Source organism: Schistocerca gregaria, chromosome 8, assembly GCF_023897955.1.
Source record: "Schistocerca gregaria isolate iqSchGreg1 chromosome 8, iqSchGreg1.2, whole genome shotgun sequence".
NCBI lineage: Eukaryota > Metazoa > Arthropoda > Insecta > Orthoptera > Acrididae > Schistocerca > Schistocerca gregaria.
In genome coordinates, this window is record NC_064927.1 from 61413354 (window position 1) to 61431966 (window position 18613).

Sequence of the window (18613 nt, forward strand, 5' to 3'; positions counted from 1 at the left end):
CCATACGACCACCACTGGGAGAAAGCTTTATCTGCTTCATATACAAGTCATTTGTCATGGTGCCACTCACTACAGACAGGTTCTGTCCCTGTGGGTGTCACTCAGCCTCAGCAACAGCTACCTGGCCAGTAATTCGTTGCTCGAAGTCCCCATGCCCCAGTCATGACAGGCACGTGCTCCATGGTACACATGTGGCGTTTCTAGCCCAGACACAAACAGTGTGATACTTGCATGGTCAGGGAGCTATCACTGTGCATGTACTTGATTACCCCCTTCCCCTAGATTGGCTGACCTTCCCTGCACAATCTGCACTGGTGAAAAATTATTTGGAAGAATGGTGGCAGGTCAGACCCAACAATGAGGACCATGTATTTATTAATGAAAAGGTGTAGAGTGTGCTGGAAGTGAAATGGAAAACTAGGTTCCACAATCACGTTCCAGGTCCAAGACGGGTCTGCATCAAGAAAACTTCTGACGGAAAGGCACACAGGGAAATGGATAGTGGAAGCATAGGCTTGCAGCACACTGAGGGAAGTATGCTTGCAAAGACTGAGGCTCCATGAGAGTCAAGTAAATACTCACAAATGAATTGTAGGCCTCTTCAGCAAAACCATGAAAGGGAGGAAATTGTAGAAACCCAAGACTTAAAACAGGAGTGAAAAGGATGCCCAGCATGCTGATGGTCAAAAAAGGCCTTCACAGACAGGCACTATACCCCAGGCCTATCTCACAAACAGATTTCCTATGCTATTTCCTCTCATACCTCCAATCCTTCCTCCACCACCCCCAAGAACCAGTCACAGAGGAGTGCCCCGTTCATCACCCAGTACCACCTCAGTGGAACAACTGAAACACTGAGAGTCAAGTAAATACTCACAAATGAATTGTAGGCCTCTTCAGCAAAACCATGAAAGGGAGGAAATTGTAGAAACCCAAGACTTAAAACAGGAGTGAAAAGGATGCCCAGCATGCTGATGGTCAAAAAAGGCCTTCACAGACAGGCACTATACCCCAGGCCTATCTCACAAACAGATTTCCTATGCTATTTCCTCTCATACCTCCAATCCTTCCTCCACCACCCCCAAGAACCAGTCACAGAGGAGTGCCCCGTTCATCACCCAGTACCACCTCAGTGGAACAACTGAAACACATCCTTCACCAGTATTCTGATTATCTATCGTTGTGCCCTGAAATGAGGAACATCCTACCCTAGGTCCTTCTCATCCATCCTACAGTGGTATTTCATTGCCCACCCAACAACATCATAGCCCATCCCTATGCCACTCCCAAACCCAACCCTTTGCCACAAGGATCATATCCCTGTGGAAAACCGAGGTGCAACACCTGCCCAATCCACCGACCCAGCACTACTTATTCCAGTCCTGCCATAGATTTATCCTACCTCATCACGGGCTGGGCCATCTGTGAAAGCAACTATGTCATTTATCAGTACTGCTGCAATCATTGTACAGCTTTTTATACTGGTATAACTATCAACCATCTGTTCATTGGGTCACTGCCAAGCTGTAGCCAAGAGCAAAGTAGACCACGCTGTGGCAAAACAAGCAGTTGAACATAACATGCTCAACTTCAATGGCTGCTTCACTACCCGAGCAATCTGGATCCTCCCCTCCACCATCAGCTTCTCCGGACTGCGCCGATGGGAGTCATCCTTACAACACATTCTCTGCTCCCCTAATTATCCTGGCCTGAACCTACACTAACATACTGACCCCCACGATCCATCAAACAGTTTACACCCCTTCTGCTCTACCATCTCGTCCCCAATCTCGTTTCCCATCCTTTTTGTTTGCTTAACACATCTGACTATCTTTTCCCGCTCCTCTTTTTTTTCGCTCTTTTTTTTCCCCAACTTCCTGCCCCAGTACCTCCTGACACTGTGCCTGTTGGCATTCTACTCTCCAGACAGTGTTCCTCTCTACCTCCTTCCCTGCCACCTAAAGACTGCTGCTTCCATCCCATGTGATAGTTGTATTCTGACCCAGGCTGCTGGACTTGGCAGTCTTATGCACAAGGTGTGTTTGCTTATGTTTCTGTTTTGCTGATGAAGGCTGTGGCCAAAAGCGTTTAATTGTACCTGCCTGCAACTTCATGTACTCCTTTATGATAAGTAGCAATTTATCTTTTCCTACAGTGTTAAATTAGGTTTCACATCTACAGCAGGGATATGTTTACTTCAATGCTATAATTATATTAAATTTGCTTTCTTCACTCTGAAGTATACAATGAAAACTGGTGGTCATCATATTAATGGGTGCTATAATGATACTTGATTTGTTTACTTTATATGGAAATAGACATTGCACATCATGAAATAGGATAAGATAAAATCACAGTCTCGAGAATTAAATCCAAAGCAAACTGATATTAATGTGTAAGTGAAAAAAAGAAAAATAATGTTTCATACCTCAGTACGGCCTCAGTATTGCCTCAACCTGGTCCCTTAGATCTTTTCTGCGGGCTTTCTCTAATGCTTCCAGAAATTTTTTCTCCATGCCATCAGGACAATTTTCTTGGAATGTGGCCAAACACTAGAATAAAGAAAACTCAGTTATATAATTGGTTTTGCTACCTGAAGCTCATTACAGTTAAAGAAAAAAAGAGAGAAGCAATAACTACATACGGCATACACCCTATCCTTAAGATTATTAGGGTATCTTGCTTCAATCTCGTTCATTTTGCCTTCTCTCAGGCCCAACTGGCGGGCTAGATCTTTCCACTTTCTTCCAATTTCTTCACTCACTAACTCCAACACTGAAAATGAAAACATTTCACGTATTAGTGTTAGTGTTATGGCATGAACTCAGTGCCGGCACACCAGTCGGGAATGACAGGGAAGAGAAGGCTTTGAGAAGAGATCAGCCAATTGCACACCGACCTACCAACCGACCTCCCTTCAAGATGACAAAGCGACAGCAGTGGCCCATATGTGAAAGACATTAGCACCACACCCGACTGGTGACAGCCCACTTCAATAGCAGCTTCAAGATCAGAGACTTCGATAGTAGCGTCAACGTTAGTGACTTAGTTAGCACTTTCTATGTAGCACAGTCTTGTGATTGTCTATTCTGAAGAAGACTGATTATTTTGTATGTCACCCTTTGCTTGCAGCACACATCAAAGTTAAGCATTGTAATTGTCTTGTTTGTAATAAAACTCTTTAATACGAGTTGCTTGATTGTCTGTCTAGTGAACTGAGTAAGCACGATTCCTAGACACAATAATTAGTATTAGTATTAGTAGAAGAAGAAGAAGTTGTAATTGTAGAAGAGTGGTGTAAATATGTCTTTGCCATCAAAATATAGGATGTATAGAATTGAATTATTTAGGAATAAAGGAGATAACTGGCCAAAAGGCAGAAGCGCTGAGTCACTGATAGATACACAAACGGAAGGTACGGAGCTTGGCTACCTTTCAGAATGTGCACTTCCTTTTTCAAAGGGGGAGGGAGGGGCTGGAGCAAGTGGGATTTCAAAAGAATTAAGTGGGAAACTGACCATTGCCCACAGATTAATTGACACTTGGTAAGGGAGAACAAGAATCAAACCAGAGCTTCATAAACAAGGAACCTGGTTTCTTTTAAAAAAACAATTTTTTTCAAATGAAACTCTTTGAGGACATCTTATATTTTACTAGGTTAATATATGTATTGTTATACATGTAAACCCCACTGAAGGCAGATTAAATAATTTAAACAGTTGTGAACACCTTTTTGTACACCCATATCAAACAGGTACACCATATGTACATAGAGATAGAAGTGTCTTCAGGAAAATAATAAAAAGAAAACCAAGCAATTACTAAATGGCCTCTTCCAGGGAAATCATGAAAATAAATCTGTCTTAACAAGTTGATAACATTTCAACAAAAATGTTACAAGCATTTTCTCCTGGTACAGCTATTGTGCAAATCATCATCACTTTCACATGGTATTTTTCCAGAAAGATTGAAGAATTTCATTGTTTGGCCCCTTTTTAAAAAGAATATTAGAACAGAAATCAAGAATATTGAAATTTCCTTTCAAAAAGTAATGTACTTTTGAGTAGTAGAGAATAACTACAAATATTAAGTTTTTAAGTCTATCAAAATATGAATTCCAGATGCTCACTTACAACACTGCCATCCATAATTTCACTGAGCATGTATCAAAATGTTTTAATGAGGAAGTTTCACCCACAGATTTTTTTTTATAATCTAAAATTATACAGTTATTTTTGAGAATTAAAACATCCTTCTGGAGAAACATCAATTTTATAGCTTCCAGGGTACGAGTAACTAGCTCAATCATTTTTCACTGGTAGGAAGCAGAGAGTTACGCATAACAGCCAAGGTAGTATTCAAGCGAAATCATTTTCTGACTGAGTACAGATCAATAATGGTGTTTCACATGGTTCAAAATTGGGTCTATTCCTATTCCTGCTGTATGTAGATGACATCCCAACTTATACTGATAAACCAGAAAGAGTTATGCCTATCAAGTGCAGTACAGATGCAATTTAAGAAATGATTTTTCAAATTTTCTGACAAAATAGTTTTCCACAAATGGCCTAACTTGTCATTCTAAAAAAATTTAAACTTGATTAATAAAAAAAACAGAGAATAGTTACAATGTTGGGTGTAATATATATAAAACCAAAATTCATTCAATTGTGCACAAGGCAACATACAATATCATAAACAAAAACACATATGAAAGGAAATAAGTACAACTGAATGTTAAGAATTCTTGGTCATGCATATTGATAAGAGCTTGCACTTAAATTGTATATTATATTCCATTCTTAGAAACAGAGTATTTATTGTGCAGAAAAATATTGCAAGTGGAGAACCTGGTGCACATCCTCAAACTTCGCGCAGTCAATTCTTTAAAGCACTAAACACACTAACGACAGTCTCACAAGGCATTTGCTTGTTTATGAAATTTGTTTTTAAATAATGGTCACAATAATAAGATTACCAATACTAAGTAGTTCTCACTCCTGGTGGTTAAAACTTAGGGGTGGTCAATGTATAAAACTCTGACATATGCAGATGAAACATCAGTGATTAGCTATATACATCGACCATGTCCTCTCAGCCCTGGAGTTTTAACTGAAATGGTAGCTTTAGAAATGACATTACAACACCATAAGCTACTGTTTAATTTACTCTAATGTATGACTGGTTTTAGTGAAAACCAATGTCCAGCACAATTGCTGTTGTGGTCTTCAGTCTGAAGACTGGTCTGATGCAGTTCTCCACACTACTCTACCCCATGCAAGCCTCTTCTGAACAGCTACTGCAACCTACTTCCATTTGAACCTGCTTGCTGTCTTCACCTCCTGATCTCCCTCTACAATTTTTACATCCCACACTTCTCCCCAATACTAAACTGGTGATTGCTTAATGTTTCAGATTGCGTCCTTTCAACATGCAATGGGACACACTCCTCTAACATTACCTTTCTTTATAGAAACAGCCGATACCAGGAATATTTTGAATCTTGAGTAGGTGAACATTATCTCAGCTGTGACTCTTCAAGCTTTCCCGGTGGATCCGTGCACAACGTGACCCGGTGGCAAATGCGTATGATTATTAATCATGCAATCTGTTGCTAATTATTAAATTTACTTCTGGATTCATTTCCAAATCAATGATATAACTTGGTGAAGATTCTTCTTTTGTCAAGAAAGTTTGTAAACTCTTTGGAATGTCTTAGTTCTGCAGAATGAGTTAGTAGTAGTGGGCATGCCCCTGATGGAAACAGAAGTATTTTTAATTTTGACAATAATAATGTAATTTTGGTTTTATGAAAACAGAGATTGCGAAGTCTGTGTGATAGAGAAGAATGGGATACAATTAAAAAAAGTCACAGAAACAGAAAGTACTTCATCAATTATTATGTCAACTGGAACTCACAAAGTCAAAACTGTAGCTTCAAGAATCTACCCCCAGATGTACTGCAACCAACAATGAGAAAATAAAGTTTTTTTTTTTTTTTTTTTTTTTTACTCTTCTCGAAGCTTTTCAAACTAATGAAGAGACTGAAAATTTACTGGTGATGTGTGGGAGGGTAAGATTACAAACCGATACCTTCTTTTCGTCAAGTTGTGCCCCAAATTTCTTTCTCCCCTACTTTATTCACTACCTCCTCATCAGTTCCACGATCTACCCACCTAAGGACTACATTTCAAAAGTTTATGTTCTCTTCACGTCTGAACTGCTTATTGCCCACATTTCACTTCCATGCAAGGCTACAATACACGCAAATACCCTCATAAAATAATTCCTTATGCTTAAATTTGTATTTAATGTTAACAAACTTCTCTTCTACAGAAATGCTTTTCTTTCAATTGCCAGTCAACAATTTAAGCTCACCAGGCAAAAAATTGGGCACCCCAATTTGAACACACAGATAAATCAATAACTTTTACAAATGGTGCAATGACAGTCATATGCTCAACTGCACGCACGCTATCTCTTTGTTAGCATAAGGAAGTAGCAATCAATGAGACATTTATGTTTCAAGCAGACACTGTACGAAAATGTGGCCAAATATAAGTGACAAAGTGCCAAAAAAGGGCAATCATGTTTGGTCATGCCTATGGCCATATGGTGTGGGAAGTTGCTGCATTTGTAGGTTTTCATGGTCAGCTGTTCAATGTATCTACAAGCAGTGGTTCAATACACATGGCCACAAAACAGAATGTCAGAACTGTGGCTGGAAAAAGACTGGAGACACGTTTCACAGCTTGTGAATCAAACTGCTTCCAAATCTGACAGATATTGCTTCAGGCAGTGAATGAAGGTTGATCCCAACCTGCAACCAAAATAACATTGCGATGGGAACTGCACGCAATCAACATCTGGAGTCGGTGACCTCACGAGAGGCCATTGCTCACATTGGCACATAAAGCTGTGTGACTTCAATGTGCTAAAAACCACAGAGAGTGGAAAGCAGCTGACTGGCAGAACGTAATGTGGTCTGGTGAATTATGTTTTTACCTTTATTCAAATGACGGATGTCACTGAGTGCACCGAAGGTCAAATGAAGCAATTTCAAAGAGAGTATTCAAGTCAACATTGTCAAAAGCAGTCTCTAAGTCTACAAATACTATAAATGTAACTTTGTCTTTCCTTAACCTGTTTTCTAAGAGAAGTCTTGGGGTTAGTACTGTCTTGCTTGTTCCTACATTTCTCCAGAACCTGGTTTGATCGCCCCCACCGTCAGATTCAACCAGTTTTTCCATTCTTCTGTTGCACTTTTCACACTCAATAAAGAATTTTTTGCATGCTACATGGGGCAAGAGTAGCACACACTTGGCATTCGAACTTTGTTCTTTACAATGACCTTTAGATTTACATGAACCAAAGCACCAAGGTGCGAAGTGCTCCTGACATTTGTCTTGGTGAAGCAGGACTCATGCCACCATCTGGCCAAGACTTATTTTGGGTGTATTTCAATGCAGCAATTAGAAATTCCTAACACTGTCACTACCCAATATAAAACACTTAGTGTGCCATGACCAAAGGCCATTCTGTTGAAAGGATATGTTAAATTCTAACTTTCCTTAAGGAAAGACTCTTTCAGTTTACTGTTATAAAAAATTGAATTCCACCTGAACAGGCCTTGAAGGCCCAATAGTACTAACTGGCTGCCACGTCATACTCAGCCCACAGGCGTCACTGGATGTGGATATGGAGCGGCGCATGGTCAGCACACGGCTATGGCAAATTGAAAATACCACCAGGATTCTAATTTGCGTTGTTATACTTCATGAGAAACACTTTTACCAATTGAAACACAGTGCTTTACATGCTACTGTTATGGCCATACAGCTAGGCAGGGACCGAGCTGAAGTGGCTTAAGACGTAACATGTAAGCTAGTATTCTAACATTGTTTTTGGGTATCTTCCTGGTGTTGTTGTTTTATAATGCTTGGTTGTGTACTCGGAGCAAAGGTTCCACAATGGGATGCAGGATGTTTCCGAGCAGGAGGCGATTCAGTCATCACTTAGAACTTCTGGGCTAATAGGCTATGATCGATGTATGAAACTTTCTCCTAACATTTCCTCTCCAACTGTGGGAGACATCTTCAGAGGTAAGTGGCGAACTGCCAGTTTGCTACTTTATCTGTGTAGACGTCTGCCGGAGTTGGAGATGAAACGTTACGAGAATGTTTTATACATCAACCATGGCTTATTAGCCTGTATGTTTTAAGCGATGTCAGTATCAGCCATCTGGGGTGAGTGAAGCATACTTTTTATTTTTACTGCACTTGTTGTGGTGAGTCAGTTGGTCTTTTGCCAGAGGTTAAATTGTAGACTATTTGCACATTAAGTATGTGCAGGTAAAATCAGACAGTGTTGTGTGAATGTATAAATATAATCTTAACTTTCACTGATTACTATGTGCTTCGGGATTCCTGCCAGTGGACATTCAGATGGAGGCAGATTTACTGGAATGGGCAGAACAGGAGAGTAGTTCAGCAGTGTAAGTTTAGTCGATGTGCACAGTAGTAATGTTGTGGAAATTAAGGAGTGTAATATAGTGCTGCTCTGAGATCTTCTGCAAATGTGGAACCTGGAATAGCTGCAGTACCATGTGAAGCATACTTTCCAATGATTTTTGTGTTGTGCACCGTGGAACAGCAGAGAGTAATGTTGCTGTAGATACTGCAAACGGTGCACAAGAAGTTATTTATGAAGATGATAGTGTTGCAGATGTTATGAGTAATGAAGTGGTACAGAGACATTTATTTCCAATGCAGACGGTGAGCTGTTTGCAACACAGCCATGGTTCATTGTGAACAGCGAGTATGAATATAGGTGAAGAATATTGCACAAATGCAGCCATGGTTCATTGAGCACAGCAAGTATAATATAGGTGAAGAATATTGCACAAGTCTGGGGCTTTCAGTTCATGCATCACACCAAAATTAACCTTGTGAGATGCACAGTGGAATCTGAGAGAACATTTTCCAGCTAGGGCAAACTGTCACCATTGAGATACTGTCACAAGGTTTTCTATCTTAAAAGAAAAAAAACAGCTAAAATATTAGGAACAGCACCAGGGCTTAATTTGTACGGTATAGTGCTGCAAGACACCAGTAAGTGGCTTTGGGTGAGACGTGGAAGAAGAAAGCATAGCACCACAAGGAGAATTCAGTTTGTTATTACCACTACAGAGGGGTAAATACATGAAGCTACTTGTCAACATATGGTGTATGGTAGTTCTGTATGTAGCTTATGTGTGACCATGATTTTAGGGGTATTTTTATAGGAAGACATAAGGGGAAACTGTGGCCACATATGCAAAGTTATGAATGGTGCGCCAAAGTGGTGAGTAAAGACATCATCAGACAGATGAATAGAAATTCCAAACAGAAGACATCAATGGAGGTGGACCATTTACTGTTAACAGTGATTTTTCAGGGATAATGTGCCTCAAGGGTTTGTAAAGATGGGAAGGCTTTTCCAGTTTTATGTCAGTCTGTTCTATATACATTGTGATCAATGGTAGGAATATGTGTAATTACTATTCAGGATATGTTACAGAAGACATTACAGATTCTTTTCTTGTACTAAAGTATGCTGATGGGATTACTGACAAAGTGCTCTAAATGAGTTTTGTGTGATAATTTATAAGGGATGAAAGCAGTTCATGGTTCACTGACAAGTTGCCAGCAGTGTGTGAATTAGTAGGAGTCAGTGTATTCTATTTTCTGTAGGGACCTATTAAGCCAATTTACAAGTAACGGATATCCAACAGAAGGGAAGAGTTTGATAACATTACACTGTTAGTCAATAAGTAGTCACTTGACAGTTTCAGAGTGTTTGTAAATGAAAGCCAGTGGGCTAAATCACGCAGCTGACGTACCTTGTGGTTAAGACTGACTGCACTTAAGAAAATGTATTGTACACCACTATCAGTGTGGAAATGTGTGCTGTGTTTTGCAGAATGACAATGAGCTAAGTTTCAAGTTCCAAAACCACCATTTTTCAGCACTACGGAGTAAAATAGCAACAATGCCACAGCTGTTGCAAACTGGCTGTGGATGCCATTAAGTGCACAGTGGACGAAAACACGTAGCATCAGATACACAATACCACCAGGGGCCAGAACTGGCAGTACGGGCACAGCAGAAGTGCAGGCTGACCATAGAAACAGCATGGCATTTGCCATATGTTCTGGTCACAGCCCCTTTTTAGTGTACCATCAGAAGTGGTGCCTTGGTACAACAAGTGAGCACTGAAACTGTATAAATACCCAACATTTTTAGCCAAATGCATCAACGTTTGGCAGCAACTGCTACGAGAAATGGTTCATAGTAGGTGATGGAGCGACACAGTTTTGCAAGCATCACCAAAAAGCCGACTTTTGGTTCTAAGCCCACTCCTGTCGACTTGGTGCTTCCAGCTGGTGCATCATCTTCAGGCTAACTTTAGCTGCAGCTGGGGTTTTGCCTCAGAGGATAGCCATCTGAAACAAGGGCAGTTCAGCCGCCCATCTGCCCCTACTTGTGCAGGCAAATTTACACTGTATGCCTCTGCTCCTAGTGCTGCACACCGTTGTTGGGGGCTGCCTTCTTATGCAAGAATCACCGTGGGTTTTCACAACTGCCCTGAGTTGCACCAAGGTGGTGTGAGTGCTGCTGCAGACGTTACGTGTCAGCACTCCGGCCCAGCTGTTGGCCGGTTATTGGTGGCATCAGCCCTGCCAACTTTGCCACTGTCGTCACACTCCAAAGGAGTGTCGCTACTGCGGGATGACACTAGAGTACCACAGCTTGTTTTCTAATAAAATGTGTGAATATTAATGATGTTTTTTGAGCCATCACTGGATAACATCCTGGTGACAACCCACAGCCTCAGCTGAACCATGCCACTGCAGAGAGACCCTCCCCAAGCCTCTACATTGAAGTAGGTCTAATAATGAATAAAAAAGTAGCAATGTGGGTAAGCTACTGTGAACAGCATAGTGACCACATTACCGTAGCCAAGATAGATACAATGCCAACAACCACCATAGTACTACAAGTCAATATGCCTACTTCAGCATTCGTCCACTTGATTTAATTAGATTACATTCCATTATTGCTGTTTTTTGTTTTTTTTTTTAATGTTCATAAAATACTCTTGTAATGTGACAGAATAGGACAACACATTCAGAATACATCAATACTGTGCCAACAGTAAATTACGATACCCAATCTGTATGCTTATTATAATCAATTAATGTTTTACATATTAATGTCTCTGCACAAAATCAGATTATGCAGAATAGTTACCTGATTTACATTGTAATTTCAATGTATTCTATTCATTAAAAGTAAGAATCGTAATTGGAATGTAAACAGAACCAAACATTTTGACTTCTCAAAGTTTTAGGCAGAAAAGCAGCAATTATATTTAAAGTATTTAACATAATATTGCCAACAACATGTTAGTAATGTCTGAATCTCCGTAGTATTAAAGTAATTTATGTTTTCATGTGAAGCATTGTTTACCCATTAGGAATATCAAATTTTCACAAGTTAATTTAATTGTTAATCACTAAAACTATTATTTTACAATAAACAGTGAAAATCTAATTATGGTGTGTTCACATTTATTTGTAACTAGTATTCTGAACAAATTCTTGATAATACAAATTGGATCAATCACACGTTTTACAGAAAAAAATTATTTATATTTTGACATGTTGTACCACGCACATGTCGGTGAAGCAAATTGTCAATTAATTACTGAAACACCTGGCCTGTTTACTCTCTTTTCAAAACACTGCCCACTCCATTCAACTGATCTTCCAAGTTCTTCGAAATCTATGACAAAATTGCAATGCCAATGACAAACAACCAAGTTTTTCTTTTCCTTGAACTAAAATTCCCTTTCCAGTGTTTTCCCTGGTTTCTTTACTGCTTCCTCAACATACAGATTTAAGAACATCAGCGGTAGCCTACAACCCTGTCTCAGTTCTTTGTCAACTACTATTTTCCTTTTATGTCCTTCGACTCATATAACAGCAGTCTGGTTTCTGTGCAACCTTTAAATATCTAAAAATCCTGTGGTTTTCCTTTCTTCAACGTATCCTCTAAGGTAAATCACAAGTATTACCTCATATGTGCTTACATTTTTCTGGAATCCCAATTAATATTCTCTGAGGTCAGCTTCTGAAAGTTTTTCCAGTCCTCTGTAAATAATAAACTGATGACTTACGAAAAGGATAATAGCTACTTACCATACATTGGAGATGCTGAGCCACAGATACGCACTCCCACCTTGGATTATCACTATCCAGCTCCTCTACAACAAATTTAGAACCTCCCGTAAGTCCCCTCATAACTGACAAATCCTGGCTCTCAGACCTACTACATTTACTTCACCCTCAAAAACTCTCTTCCACCACCACCGCACAGAATCCAGAGCCTAAACAGACCCAAAACACAGTCATGAACCTTTCCTACATAAGCCTTACCCCCAAAGAAGTATCAGACATTTCCAGAGGCCTCACCTTTCACCCCACTGCCAATTTCAATTTTGCAGGACTTGTTAATAACCTTCTATCCTTGTCCCAGTCCCAACAATGGAACACTTTTTTTTATCTGGTCCTACTCAGCCAAATAAGGCACCTTCCTTGATGTTGCCCTCCACCTCGAAGATGGCAACATCAGTACCTCTGTCCGTATCAAACCTACCAGCCACCAGCAATACCTCCATTTTGACAGCTGCCACCCATTACGTACCAAGAAGTCCTTTCCACACAGCCTGGCCACCCATAGCCATTGCATTTGTAGTGAAGAGCAGTCCTCTCAAAATATAGCTAGGGTCTCACTGAGGCCTTCACAGACTGTAATTACCCTCCCAACCTTGTACAAAAACTGATCTTCCATGCCTTATCTCTACAGTCACCCACCCACCATCTCCCAAAGTCCCACCGCCCAGCCAGAGGAGCATTCCCCTCGTGACTCATTACTACCTAGGACTGGAGCAACTGAATCACATTCTCCGTCAGAGTTTCGACTACCTCTTGTCATGACCTGAAATTAGGAATGTCCTACTCATGAGCCCTCCTATCACTTCGACAGTGGTATTCCACTGTCCACTGAACTTTCCTACATAACCGATCCCTACATAAACCATGCTCCCAGTCCCTTGCCTCATTTCTCATATCTCTGTAATAATTCTAGATGCAAGTCCTGTCACACACACGCTCTCACCACAGCCTACTCCAGTCTGCCTATTCCACCAAGGGCAAGGCTACCTGTGAAACCAGTCACGTGATCTACAAGCTAAGCTCTGCAACCACTGTGCTGCATTCTATGTGGGCACGATAACAAGCAAGCTCTCTGTCTGCATGAATGAATACCAACAAACTGTGGCCGAAATACAGCTGGATCATTCAGTTGCTGATCACATTGTCTGACATGATGTTCATTTCAATGATTGCTCACAACCTGTGCCATCTGGATCCTTCCCACCAACACCACGTTTCTGAATTGTGCTGGGAGGAACTCTCCCTGAACTATATTCTGCGTTCCTGTAACCTCCTGCTCTCAATCTTCATTAGTCATTGTCCTTTATCCACCAAAACTGATCTCCCATGCCTTATCTCTCCAGTCACCCACCCACCATCTCCCAAAGTCCCACCGTCCAGTCAGAGGAGCATTCCCCTGGTGACTCAGTACCACCTAGGACTGGAGCAACTGAATCACATTCTCCCTGTTCCCATTCCAGCACCACAGAACCCTCTTTTCTATCAACCCACTCACAGTCTCTTTGCTTCTCTCCTTTTTCAGTGCCCCCTGCCCCTCCACCTAACCCTAACCTCTCCCCACCTTCTCCTTGCGTGCTCACATTAGCAGCACTTTACTGTCCGCCTCCGTGCCCCAGCCTCCTCCTTACCCCCACCACCCAGATTGCTTCTCTCATCATCCACCATGCATGCTGCTCGCAATCTGGCCTCAGCAGCCAGACTATGTCTTGTGTGTGTGTGTGTTTGTTTTGCCTACTTCTGAAAAAGGCCTTTTGGGCTGAAAGCTCATGTTTCACAGTCTTTTTGTTTTGTGTATCCACTGTATGATGAGTACCAACCATCCTTTTCAAGCACCTCCATTGTACGGTAAAACTATCCTTTCCATAATAAGTCATTATTCTACCCTGGATTTTTCACAGTTTTATTAAACTGAGGGTCACATAATACCGACACTCATCAGCACCTTCCTTATTTGGAATTTGAATGATTAAATTCTCCTTTAAATCTGAGTCTATTTTGCCTGTCTTATATATTTTGCACAGCAAGTAGAACAATTTATTTTGGTTGGCTGTCCCAAGCACTTAAATAATTCTGAGGAAATATTAACTACTCCAACATCTTTGATTCATCCTAATTCTTTCAGTACTATGTCTAATTTTTCTCACAATACATTTTCTATATTTGTGTGAATCCTAATCCCTTTCTAAATTACTGCCTTCAGTTTCATTTCCCTCGTACAGTCCTAAATATTCTTTCCACCATACAGTCTTCCCTTCTTTTCTCAGTGTTGGCTAGGTCTCTGTGCTCTTGACATTCATACAGCTGCTTCCCTTTCCTCCAAAGGTCTCATTAATTTTCAAACAGCAGCATCTATCTTCCCATATCCATGTACACTTCTCCGCCTTGCATTTCTTCTCTAGCCATTCCCGTTTTGCTATTTTGCTGTTTTTGTGAATCTCATTTTTAGCAGTTTGTATTAGTTGCAGCATTTTTATATTTTTTTTCCTTTCATCAACTGAATAAGAGGTATAGTGAGTTCCCCAAAAGTTTCCACTGGGTCTTCTCATTTTGCCTTCACTATTTCGTCCTGCAAAGCTGTTGTTGTTGTTGTCTTCAGACCTGAGACTGGTTTGATGCAGCTTTGTGCAAGCTTCTTCATCTACCAGTACCTACTGCAACCTACATCCTTCTGAATCTGCTTAGTGTACTCATCTCTCGGTCTCCATCTGTGATTTTTACCCTCCACGCTGCCCTCCAATACTAAATTGGTGATCCCTTGATGCCTCAGAACATGTCCTACCAACCGATCCCTTCTTCTGGTCAAGTTGTACCACAAACTTCTCTTCTCTCCAATCCTGTTCAATACTTCCTCATTAGTTATGTGATCTACCCATCTAATCTTCAGCATTCTTCTGTAGCACCACATTTCGAAAGCTTCTATTCCCTTCTTGTCCAAACTATTTATCGTCCATGTTTCACTTCCATACATGGCTACACTCCATACAAATACTTTCAGAAACAACTTCCTGACACTTAAATCTATACTCAATGTTAACAAATTTCTCTTCTTCAGAAACGCTTTCCTTGCCATTGCCAGTCTACATTTTATATCCTCTCTACTTTGATCATCATCAGTTATTTTGCTCCCCAAATAGCAAAACTCCTTTACTACTTTAAGTGTCTCATTTCCTAATCTAATTCCCTCAGCATCACCCGACTTAATTCGACTACATTCCATTATCCTTGTTTTGCCTTTGTTGATGTTCATCTTATATCCTCCTTTCAAGACACTATCCATTCCGTTCAACTGCTCTTCCAAGTCCTTTGCTGTCTCTGACAGAATTACGATCTCATCGGCGAACCTCAACATTTTTATTTCTTCTCCATGGATTTCAATACCTACACTAAATTTTTCTTTTGTTTCCTTCACTGCTTGCTCAATATACAGATTGAATAACATCGGAGAGAGACTACAACCCTGTCTCACTTCCTTCCCAACCACTGCTTCCCTTTTATGTCCCTCGACTCTTATAACTGCCATCTGGGTTCTGTACAAATTGTAAATAGCCTCTCAATCCCTGTATTTTACCCCTGCTACCTTCAGAATTTGGAAGAGAGTATTCCAGTCAACATTGTCAAAAGCTTCCTCTAAGTCTACAAATGCTAGAAACGAAGGTTTGCCCTTCCTTAATCTAGCTTCTAAGGTAACTCGTAGGGACAGTATTGCCTCACGTGTTCCAACACTTCTACGGAATCCGAACTGATCGTCCCCAAGGTCAGCTTCTACTAGTTAGTATTTTGCAGCTGTGACTTATTAAACTGATAGTTCGATAATTTTCACATCTGTCAACACCTGCTTTCTTTGGGATTGGAATTATTATATTCTTTTTGAAGTCTGAGGGTATTTCGCCTTTTGTCATACCTCTTCCTCACCAGATGGTAGAGTTTTGTCAGGACTGGCTCCCCAAAGGCCGTCAGTAGTTCCAATGGAATGTTGTCTACTCCGGGGGCCCTGTTTCGACCCAGGACTTGCAGTGCTCTGTCAAACTCTTCTCACAGTATCGTATCTCCCATTTCATCTTCATCTACATCCTCTTCCATTTCCATAATACTGTCCTAAAGTACATCGCCCTTGTATAGATCCTCTATATACTCCTTCCACCTTTCTGCTTTCCCTTCTTTGCTTAGAACTGGGTTTCCATCTGAGCCCTTGATGTTCATACAAGTGGTTCTCTTATCTCCAAAGGTCTCTTTAATTTTCCTGTAGGCAGTATCTACCTTACCCCTATTCCTTTTTGCCTGCTTCATTTACTGCATCTTTATGTTTTCTCCTTTCATCAATTAAACTCAATATTTCTTCTGTTACCCAAGGATTTCTATTAGCCCTCGTCTTCTTACCTACTTGATCCTCTGCTGCCTTCACTACTTCATCCCTCAAAGCTACCCATTCTTCTTCCACAGTATTTCTTAGCCCCATTCCTGTCAATTGCTCCCTTATGCTCTCCCTGAAACTCTATACAACCTCTGGTTAGTTTATCCAGGTCCCATCTCCTTAAATTCCCACCTTTTTGCAGTTTCTTTAGTTTTAATCTACAGGTCATAACCAATAGATTGTGGTCAGAGTCCACATCTGCCCCTGGAAATGTCTCACAATTTAAAACCTGGTTCCTAAATCTCTGTCTTACCATTATATAATCTATCTGATACCTTTTAGTATCTCCAGGCTTCTTCCATGTATACAGCCTTCTGTTACGTTTCTTGAACCAAGTGTTAGCTATGATTAAGTTGTGCTCTGTGCAAAATTCTATCAGGCGGCTTCCTCTTTCAATTCTTTGCCCCAATCCAAATTCACCTACTACGTTTCCTTTTCTCCCTTTTCCTACTACCGAATTCCAGTCACCCATGACTAATAAATTTTCGTCACCCTTCACTATCTGAATAATTTCTTTTATTTCATTATAATTTCTTCAATTTCTTCGTCATCTGCAGAGCTAATTGGCATATAAACTTGTACTACTGTAGTAGGTGTGGGCTTCGTATCTATCTTGGGCATAATAATGCGTTCACTACGCTGTTTGTAGTAGCTTACCCGCATTCCTATTTTCCTATTCATTATTAAACCTACTCCTGCATTACCCCTATTTGATTTTGTGTTTATAACCCTGTAGTCACCTGACCAAAAGTCTTGTTCCTCCTGCCACCAAACGTCACTAATTCCCACTATATTTAACTTTAACCTATTAATTTCCCTTTTTAAATTTTCTAACCTACTTGCCCGATTAAGGGATCTGACATTCCACACTCCGATTTGTAGAACGCCAGTTTTCTTTCTCCTGATAACGACATCCTCTTGTGTAGTCCCCGCCCGGAGATCCGAATGGGGGACTATTTTACCTCCGGAATATTTTACCCAAGAGGACGCCATCATCATTTAATCATACAGTAAAGCTGCATGCCCTCAGGAAAAATTACGGCCGTAGTTTCTCCTTGCTTTCAGCCGTTCGCAGTACCAGCACAGCAAGGCCGTTTTGGTTATTGTTACAAGGCCAGATCAGTCAATCATCCAGACTGTTGCCCTTGCAACTACTGAAAAGGCTGCTGCCCCTCTTCAGGAACCACACGTTTGTCTGGCCTCTCAACAGATACCCCTCCGTTGTGGTTGCACCTACGGTACGGCTATCTGTATCGCTGAGGCATGCAAGCCTCCCCACCAACGGCAAGGTCCATGGTTCATGGGGGGAGGCCCTGCAAAGCTATCCATTCAATTTCTCTCTCTTTTCCCTTGTTTCTGTCAATTATTGCCAAATTCTCCCTTTGTAACTCTCAAAAACCTGTGATTCCTACAATTTATGATCCAGATCCTATCTCTTTAATTTCCCACCTTTCTGCAATTTCCATCTGCAATAAATTATGGCAAGAGAGTCCTCATCTACCCTTGGAATGCTTCACACTTAAAAGTCTGGTTTCGATTCTCTGTCTTGCTGATATGTACACTCTATGGAACCTTCTAGTGTTACCTTGTCATTCCCACACTTACAACCTTACAAAAGTATTAGCAATGGTTGAATTTGTATGATTGTATCAGATGGCTTCCCCTTTACAATCCTTTCCCTCGGACCATGTGCTCCTGCTATTACTCTTTTCCTTCTTATTCCTACTAATGAATTTCAGCCTCCCCTCACATTTGAATATTCTTCTTCCTTAATAAACTGAATAATTTCTCTTATCTCATCTTTGGCTCTCTTTCTCATCTGTTGAGCTAGTTGTTATATAAACTTGCACTGCTGCAGTGAGCATTGGCTTTGCTGTTTAATTTGGCTACTATAATGCAGTCTCTACGCTGTTCATAGAAGCTTA

General features: G+C 40.7%; 1 protein-coding gene across 2 annotated transcripts in view; it reads right to left on the reverse strand.

Annotated features, from left to right (window-relative positions):
• The window catches only part of LOC126284003 (fas-associated death domain protein), a 47338-nt gene that overhangs the window by 22865 nt on the left and 5860 nt on the right, over window positions 1–18613 (reverse strand). For both annotated transcript variants that reach the window (XR_007551423.1, XM_049982545.1), the window contains exons 3-4: window positions 2645–2775; window positions 2429–2552 (exon numbers count right to left, since the gene is read on the reverse strand). Coding sequence is in view for 1 of the 2 variants with exons in the window: in XM_049982545.1 (XP_049838502.1) it covers window positions 2430–2552; window positions 2645–2775 (254 nt within the window). In the remaining variant the exon portion in view is untranslated. The remainder of the gene's footprint in view (window positions 1–2428; window positions 2553–2644; window positions 2776–18613) is intronic.